General features: G+C 39.9%; 1 protein-coding gene across 1 annotated transcript; it reads left to right on the top strand.

Moving 5' to 3' along the window:
* Positions 1-431: 431 nt before the first annotated feature.
* LOC103805044 (DNA mismatch repair protein Msh2-like) lies at positions 432-8,061 on the top strand (the record flags this gene model as incomplete). Its single annotated transcript, XM_009077678.1, has 6 exons — positions 432-586; positions 1,015-1,293; positions 1,589-1,735; positions 2,740-2,889; positions 5,611-5,744; positions 8,028-8,061. Coding segments are annotated over 6 exons (899 nt in total), but the record flags the coding sequence as incomplete, so codon positions are not given.
* Positions 8,062-9,786: the final 1,725 nt, after the last annotated feature.

The raw sequence follows: 9,786 nt of genomic DNA on the forward strand, positions 1-9,786 counted from the left end.
GAAAAGATGTTATCCAGAAGGAAACCTTGTAGCAGGCTTCTACCACTCATTAGATCAAAATGTGTGAAATGTTAATTAGTAAACCAAGGCAGGAATATCATAAGGAGAGGGGAAGGGTGAGAGGAACAGATCTCTTTGTTGTAAGGAGAGGAGAAGGGTGAGAGGAACAGATCTCTTTGTATATATTACCATATAGATTTAGTGAAATTTGGAAATGAACGTTGCTTTTATTTAGAGATAGAGTTTGCTTTCTTCATTAGTATTAACCAGTTGATGTTGTGAGTTTTCTGTTGTTTCGTGGATTCTACATGCTTGGTTCATTGATATTGAAATAGTGGCTTTCCAGAAGGCTGTTCTTGGGGATTTTGATTATAGAAAGCTAAATGAATAACTTCAGGTCTCTGTTTGTTTGTTTGTTTGTTTTCTTGTAGGAACGCAGAAGCTTGAGAGTGTTGTGCTTAGTAAAATGAACTTTGAATCTTTTGTGAGAGATCTGCTTCTGGTTCGTCACTACAGAGTGGAAGTTTACAAGAACAAAGCAGGGAGTAAATCCACCAAAGAAAATGACTGGTATTTAGCTTACAAGGTGCAATTTTCAACCTTTCTTTATAATTGTGAGGTGAAAGAAAAAAAACACTATAGCTCTTTCCTGAGCTCCTCTGCTTGGAGTTGTGGGATTTTAAGAGACTGACATGGATTTATGATGGTAAACCATATGTGTTTGTTATGTATGGGTTATATACCTGTTACACATTGCTGTATTTTCTACTGCTGTGAGACTGAAAGAGCTTGTTCAGTATCCTTGCCATAGGCTGGGAAATAAAGGAAACCTGAGGTACTTTGCTCTGTGTAGATGATATGTAAAATTTGAATGGCTAAACAAAATAGAACAGCTGTATGTTTTATACTAGTGGACTGTTTAGTACTTAGTTTTATCCATTACTGTTCTTTCTAAAGAAAAAAGAAAGTATGTGCATATACACACTCTAAAAAGTGTTTTTCTTTTCTAAATAGGGTTCTCCAGGAAATCTTGCCCAGTTTGAGGAAGTTCTCTTTGCCAACAATGATATGTCCATGGCCATTGGGGTCGTGGGCGTTAAGCTATCTAATGCTGATGGACAAAGAGTAGTAGGAGTGGGCTATGTCGACACTACCCTGAGAAAATTGAGTGTTTGTGAGTTTCCAGATAATGATCAGTTCTCAAACCTTGAAGCTCTACTGGTTCAACTAGGACCGAAGGAGTGTGTGCTACCAGGAGGAGAGACTGCAGGAGAGATGGGAAAGCTGCGACAAGTAAGGGAACCATTGCGGCTAACAGGCACAGTTTTTTATCTAAAAAACTATATTTTAGTTTACTAGCTAGGCTCTATGATTTGTGGGAAAATGAAGGAGAAATATGTTAACTCTATGCATTATTTGTCTGTTGACTCATTTGCATTTTAACAAGCAAAAGTTGTTCTAAAATCTTGTCTGTCATTCTCTCTGCAGCCTAGCAGTAAGTAAACATCTCTTCAGGGTTTGCTTCTATGTGGTGAACATCTGTCCCCTGAATACTGAAAGCAATACTGTGTGTGTTTGTGAACAACAGGTCATTCAGAGGGGAGGAATCCTGATTACAGACAGGAAGAAGGCGGATTTCACGACAAAAGATATTGTTCAGGATCTCAATCGCTTGTTGAAGTCAAAAAAAGAAGAACAGGTGAATAGTGCAGCACTGCCAGAGATGGAAAAGCAGGTAAGCACAGAGCAGTGTTTAATGTGCCTCTGTTTTTTTAGAAGTGGAGTGGTGTGTGCGCCTGATGTGAGGTGATTTCCTCTACGTTCTTGGTGAAGTGTTTAGCAGTTCTGCTCAACTTGAGTCTATGTCAAAGCTGGATACCAGGGGCTCTGGAAATCACCCTTCATGCATCTCTTTAAAGTAGTAAACTCTGGTAAGCAAATAGGCTGCACAAGAGGTGCCTCCTATTCATAATCTATCTAGCCCAAGGACTGAAACACAATGCTTTGGTTGTTTTGCATAACAGGCAAATTGGTATTTGATAGCAAAGTAATGTTTATGGTAATATTTTTGTGTTGTCTTATGACTTAAGTATATGATTTAGTGCCTGCATGTTTGTTCTTGGCTGCAAACAAGAGGCAATTTGTTCTGATCAACATGTTTTAAAATGCCCCTTGCTGCAGATGCTCTCTGCAGGTGTAAAGTTCAGAGTTATCCTCCTGTAATGTGTCATTTCATAGCAGATTAAAAGTGATTGAAGTGTGTTGCAGCGGAACAAGTCAGTCATCCTACTGCCTCTCTTTTGGGCTGCACTGGCATTTGTAATGCCATGCAGTGAGTCAGATCAGATCCTTGTTCTGGCTGAAAACTAACCCTGAAACCACGTCCTGAGATGATCCATGATATCTCATATATCTGCAGTAACTTGTTTGTGTTCCTGAGCTGGAAACGTCCTGATAACAGTTTTGGAAAGCTGGCAAGGTGTGCACTTCACATTTTGTTTATCAGATTATGCAAATGTTGTTCTTGCACCTACCTAGACAGACATTGCAGTGCCATAGAACATCTCTATGGAAATGAAGCCTTGTTGAACAGGATGAGTCTCTTACAGTCCTGCTGGAATTGACTTAGCTCAAAGTCATCCCCAACTGTAATTCTCTCGGAGCAGCTATCAGATACTCTTGGATTCAGGAGTGTTTCTAACTCGAATGTGGTGTGTTTTTTTTTTAACTAAACTTCAGGTTGCTATTTCGTCTTTGTCAGCCATTATCAAGTTTTTAGAGCTTCTGTCAGATGAGTCTAATTTTGGACAATTTGAACTGACTACATTTGATCTTAGTCAATATATGATTCTAGACAATGCAGCTGTTCAAGCCCTCAACCTTTTTCAGGTAAGAAATAAACACTTGAGTCAATAACTGTTTTACCATATACTTACTTAGCTGCTTGATAAGTAACCCAACTGCACAGTTGCAACTCCCAGTACAGGTATAACAGGAGCTGTAGAAGCACCTCATGGTTGTAGCTGCTGAGGAGTCTGGCTAAGCAGTGAGGGGAGTGCTGTGTCTTTTCTTGGTTTTAGTCAGAGAAGGTCACATCTCCAGTGGCACGGGCAGACTTGGGGTGTGGGAGGGGAGGAGAGTTCTGTAGTTTTGTGCTATGACAGGGAGTGCCAAGGCACAGTTGCTTTATACAGTAGTGCTGGTTTTGGGGAAGAGAGTACAAGCCTGAGTTCAACGGTATTAGGGGAACTTGTACCATATGGCAGGAGCAGTGCTGTTGGTGATGGGAAGGGAGAACTGGCTGCAGCGAGCTCGAGTGAACAGGACAGTACTTAACATTCTGAAAGCATCATGGCATGCTACCCGGACAATGTGAATTCAACTGTTTTACACACTTTTTCTACAAATCCAAACAGGTTATCAGGCTTCTGCATGCCTCCTGCCACATCTCTTTTTCTGCTTTGCCCCTTTTTATATCTGGAGAAATATGTGATCTCAAAGTGGTGTGTTGTATCAGCTTTTCTATTTTCACATTAGTAAACTCTGCTTAGTGATCTTTGCTTAGAGCTAATCCACTAGAGCTTCAGATTTATAGGAAGAAATCACAGATAATGGTCCCCTGTTTACCTCAGAGGGTTTTCTGGAAGCAAACAGCATATATTCAGCATCTGAGCTGGTTAACCCTGGAGAGAGATGTTCTGAGTTTTGTTTGGGTTTTTTTTTAATTTCCTTTATTTCATGATGCTGTGCTACTGTCTAGGGAATGAAGCAAAAATTGTATCTCTTCTTAAGCTTTATGGAAGTGTTCTAGGAAGTTCTGCTTTAGCTTAGTTCCTTATAAGTCCTTGCAGGTGTTACGTGTTTTGTGATAGGAAATACACTGCTATGTCTGTCTTGAGGAGCTGTTGTGGGCTTTAGAATGAAGAGTTTGCTATGGAGCAGGAAGCTGCCTGTGTGGCAGGCTGGCTGTGGGGAGGCTTTTGGGCAGGAACTAAAGCAAAGGCAAAATATATTGTAATTTGAATTGCTCTGTCAGGTATGTAAGTTCTGTGATGCAGCAGATGCAGTTGGTTATGTGGAATGGTAGCCTTCCAAATGGGATGTTCTGAAGTAAGTTATTAGTATATAATATATGTACTCTGTGACACTTTCTTACATTCAGAAGCTTTTCATATGTAATGCTGTCTGCAACACTGAAAATAGGCACATCCACTTTAGATATTAGATATTGTTATTACTGGGACTAAATGTGTCAATATTCCTTCTCGCTGTCTTCATTTCCTGTTGTCCCGATTCTGTTCCTATGTTCTAGTTGTTCACAGGCATCCAGACCTGCTCCTGGTTGAGTGCTTGCCTGCTGTTTTAATTGCAGCTGTTCTTGTGTAGAGAGGGTTGACATGTTCATTTCAAAGTCAAGAGTTGAAACAAGCTTGTTTGCTCTTTTTCAATGTTAAACAAAATTTTTATTTCCTAGCTGTTTGTGCAAAAAATAAACAAAACCCCAGGAAAAATGCCCAAAAGGCTATCTTGAGTCCAGCTAATATTAAACCTAAATTATAGACAGTAAACTGTAATCTGAACACAGTAAGTTTAGAGATGTTTGTAGTAGTCCAAAGATGATCTAGGGAAGCTTGAGAGAATTTGGATAACTGTATTCTTTCCCATTGCCCTGTTCTGTTGTGGTGTGTCCCATCTCATCCCTGTCCCACACCCTGCTAAAGATCTCCAAGTGAAATCCTCATACCCAAGTCCTGTTTCTTGCTGCTCTTTCTGAAATGACAGGGCCCCTATGTTTTGACCTTCTGAAGGGCAAACTGGCAAATATCATAGAATCAACCAGGTTGGAAGAGACCTCCAAGATCATCGAGTCTAACCCTACTGTGGTCACTAGACCATGGCACTAAGTGCCACATCCAATCTCATCTTGAAAACCTCCAGGGATGGTGAATCCACCACCTCCCTGGGCAGCCCATTCCAATGCCTGATCACTCTCTCCATAAAAAATCTCTACCTTATATCAAACTTAAACCTCCCCTGGCAGAGCTTGAGTCTGTGCCCTCTTGTCCTACTGCTGGTTGCCTGGGAGAAGAGACCAACCCCCACCTGACTCCAACCTCCTGTCAGGGAGGAGTAGAGGATGATAAGGTCTCCCCTGAGCCTCCTCTTCTCCAGGCTGAACACCCCCAGCTTCCTCAGCCTCTCCTCATGGCACTTGTGCTCAAGTCCCTTCAGCAGCCTCATTGCTCTTCTCTGGACCTGCTCCAGCACTTCAATATTCTTCCTGAACTGAGGGGTCCAGAACTGCACACAGTACTCAAGGTGTGTTTTTCTATTCAAAGGGCAAACTGCTCTGTAACTAGGGACATTTTTAACTTTCCTGTTCAGTCAGGATTGGTTTCAAAATAGGCTTACTTCAAAATGTTCCTTACTTGCCATGTTCCAGGGACCAGAGTGTAAATATTTCAATGTCATGCTGTTTCATTTGCCTTTTTTTGATCGGTACCAAGTTGAATAGGAAAAAAACCTGATCTGTTCCTAGGTAGCAAATTTGTGTGCCATTCAGTGCATGTCAGTAAACTCGACTAACTTTTTATGTTTTTTTCTTTCCAGAGTTCTGTGGAAAATGCTAATAATGCACAGTCTCTAGCTGGTTTGCTGAATAAATGCAGAACACCTCAAGGACAAAGGCTAGTTAATCAGTGGATCAAACAACCACTTATGGACAAGAACAGAATTGAAGAAAGGTAACGGTATTACTTGTTTGATAGACTTACACAAGTTAGTAACTATTTTGTATAAGGCTCTTTCTTTTTAAGCACAAAATACTACAACCAAGACATAATAGTGGGTGGAGGTGTTTGTATACTGTCCTGTAATGCATTGTAGTTAAAGCAGAAGATACTGTTCCTTAAGATGCAAATGGACAAGTTACTGTTAGATCAAATGCTTTTTACAGTTACACATTTTAAAGAGCAAGTACAATATGTTTAGGTGGTCACATGACTCTATGCTGCAGGCGTAGGTAGTGTAGCAGCCACTTCCTGACTACCATTCATGTTGCAAATGCTCTGTCTGTGTAATAGTATTTTAATGTCACTTCAAGTTTAACAGTTTAAAAAAAATGAACAAAACACCCAGACAATTAAGCAGTACTGACCTCTTCCTATTTCACGAAAAAAGAAAAGGTGTCTTTGCTTGCAGTAGGTCACTCTTATCTTGCCTAGATACTGTGGCCCAAATATGAATGGTCTTTTTCTTTCTCATTTTCTCATCCTGCTCTCTGTTGCTGTGTGGCTGCCCTACCAGCAGATAGCAGTATCAGTTGCTAAGAAGCCTTAGAGAGTCTGGCAAATCTTTGCTGAGAATGTACAGATACTTCTCAATCCTTCAGAAAGGAGAACTGCAAAGACTGTATTCCTGCTCTGTGTCTTGGTTATGTTCACCATGCAAATAAAAGTTGCATGTTTTTTAAACTCCTGCAGCTGAATATAATTCTTGTGATCTAAACCCAAACTTAATGCAACTCTAGTGATCAGCAGGTTAATGCATTGCCAAATGTATATTAAAGTGTGTCTTGACAAAGCAGAAGAGGCCAGAAAACTGAATTTAACTTTGATATCTTCTTTAAGGCTTCTATGTCAGATAAGGCATTGCAGTTATGCCTGTATGTGCTGTTGGGTTTTAGCACAGATCCCTATTAGCATAAACCCAAACTTAATGCAACTCTAGTGATCAGCAGGTTAATGCATTGCCAAATGTATATTAAAGTGTGTCTTGACAAAGCAGAAGAGGCCAGAAAACTGAATTTAACTTTGATATCTTCTTTAAGGCTTCTATGTCAGATAAGGCATTGCAGTTATGCCTGTATGTGCTGTTGGGTTTTAGCACAGATCCCTATTAGCAAAAAAATTATTTTTGACTTGGACATGCTGATATTTAAGTAAGTTATGCAACGAGTAATTGTCCTGGTTTGATCCCAGCTGGCAACTAAGCGCACAGCTGCTCATTCACCTCCCCCTGACCCTCCAACCCATGGAATGGGGAAGAGAGTCAAAATCCAAAAAGACAGCACTGTACCAGCTACTGAGAAGAAGTTAACTCTATCCCAGCCAAAACCAGGATAGTTTTCTCTCTAGATTTCTGGAGACCAAATGATTCTGCTTCTCTTCAACAGGTTTTTCTACTTTTCCTAACCATTTGTGGTACGGCATGTAGTAACTTGATCAGAGCCCACTTAGAAATGTTGCTAATGTGACAGTGAAATATTTGTTCCCAGGTTTATTGAATGCCATATCGTACTATTGCACATGTTACAAAAGCTTGCATTGTTAGTTCTTGACTAAGTACCCAGAATCTTGTGCTTCTGTTGATTTGGAATCCCAAGATCTGAGCCAGATTTAATTTTATGCTTCTGTTGGTTTTAAGATTTTGAAAGTTATTACTCCCATTATGCAGTTTTCTTATGTCATTGATATTTGAACATTTGAAGGCGAAGGGGCAGCCCTAAGTAAATATTTGAAATTTTAACTTTTATTTCAGACTTGTTAGCTCGTTTGCATAGAAATCTTACAAGTTTGGAAAAGAGATTGCTCATTTGCATCAGAAATCTTACAAGTTTGGAAAAGAGATGGTATCTTCTGTATGAGACTGAGGTTGAGTTGTAGGCAGAAAATGTAACTTGACCTGTTTTGTAGAGTTAGGATCATCTCTGCATTTTGTGTTGCGATTTGGTATGGCTGATGTTGACTGCATGTAAGAAAAGCTATATTTAAAGGAGGAGGGGAATAATTAAATGGAGATAAGCTCTTAGTGAAGCTTGTAAAGGTCAGTGTATCCAAGTGTCACAAAGTTGAAAGAGGTCCATTGATAACCTCTTGTGTCTTGCCCAGCCACATAGCCACTGGAGCTGCAATTTGTTAAAAGTAGTTTATTTTAATCTGTACTTGGAGCCACTGACATACCATAGTCATACTTTTTACTTTGTTCTGCTGCATAGCTAAACCTGTCTGAATACATCTTGTTTTCAGGTACTACTTTGATGAATTTAATTCTTCGGGATAAAAGCAATTTTTTTTACTTGAAAGCTGTGCCATCTTCCCAAACTTCAGGGTTTTCAAAGTGTGTGGGACTGTTCCTTTTTTTTAATCCAAATGAGCAAGCATGAAAAGAGAATCTGTTTGTGGGACTGATTCAAATATCTTTCGAAAAATACGCAGTCACCAACATGTTTTTTATAATCTTTGCAGTATATTGGGGCTGTTTTAACAGTTACGGACTGTAATTTAGAACACATAGTTGGTTTGAGAAGGATATACCTGGACTGGTGTTACTTTGATTCCTTTGCTGTCAAGGGGAGTTTCTGATTATTAGCTTGAAGTGTGCTATGTTGAAAGACCCCATTTAACCAGAATAAAACTCCTCAAACTAAGTGGACCTCCCCAAGTTGGACTGATACTAGGTGACAGGGTTTTGAAGTAAGCCTCTTGTTTTGCTTATACAGAAGGTATTTTAACTATTTTCCAGTAGTGTAGACTTTGCGTCTGAAAGTTTAACTTTTATTTTAAGAAGTTAGGCTGTTGTAACCCTCTGCTAAGACCTGCAGGTGGTGCAAGTCATCTTTTGGAGATAAAGGAATCAACTTCTTTCAGTAGTTTTTAATCTGAAGTGTGTTGTTAACCTCTGCGGGTGAATAGAACACAGTTTTAATCTGCAGTCTGTTGCTAACCTCTGCGGGTGAATAGAACACAGTGTAGCATCAGTAGTCACTATTAACCATTGCTACAGTAACAACACAAACTAAAGCACATAGTGCACATGCTTCAGCTAAAATGATGTTTACTGATTAGAACAGCTCCTAATGAGAGCTGAGAAAGCAGGAGTTCCTGATACTTGCCTGTCTTGTAAGGTGTGCAGTCTGTTGCTAACCTCTGCGGGTGAATAGAACACAGTGTAGCATCAGTAGTCACTATTAACCATTGCTACAGTAACAACACAAACTAAAGCACATAGTGCACATGCTTCAGCTAAAATGATGTTTACTGATTAGAACAGCTCCTAATGAGAGCTGAGAAAGCAGGAGTTCCTGATACTTGCCTGTCTTGTAAGGTGTGGAGCTCTGCCCATGTCTGGCTGGTTTTCCTTGATTAGAAAATAATTATCAATCGTCAGTCTGAAAGATACAGCCCTACTTGTCCCATGTGGTATGTTCAGAAGAACATGAGGTTCTTGCTCCTTTTCTTGTAGTCAGCACATTTATGAAATTAAAATGTAGTTGCAGAGACAGGAAGTGCAAATGTATATATTAATTGCATAACACAAGTGGCAGTAATACAGCAAGCAGCTTCAGTATGTAATGTTTATTCTTCAGATACTGCAAAGTCTGAGAGATGTGGCACAGTGTAAAATAGTGCCTGTTCTGTTATGTCCTGAGGAGAGAGTTCGTGCTGAGTATATATAACTTTTTTCTATTTTTGGCGGAAACTGTCTGACATTTATGCAGGGCACAAATATAAGACTTCAGCTCACCTTTCTAGTTCTCTATATACTGTGGCTGAACCTGTTATATGTCTGTGTCCCATGGCAGAGTTGATGCAGGGTTCTCACTGGAGATAAAGGCTGTACTCAAACACCACTTGCTCTCATTCAAGCCTCTTTTGAGCTTTTCTTTTGTGTTCCTAAATATCACTCTGCATGGGGACCACATTGTAGAAACGAGTCCTGTCTCTAGCAGAGTCAGATTCAGGAAGCTTGAGGTGAATAAATGGCTAGCAGGGTAAAATTTCCAAG

The sequence above is a fragment of the Acanthisitta chloris genome, unplaced genomic scaffold (genome assembly GCF_000695815.1).
Source record: "Acanthisitta chloris isolate BGI_N310 unplaced genomic scaffold, ASM69581v1 scaffold34726, whole genome shotgun sequence".
In the NCBI taxonomy this organism is placed as follows: Eukaryota; Metazoa; Chordata; class Aves; order Passeriformes; family Acanthisittidae; genus Acanthisitta; species Acanthisitta chloris.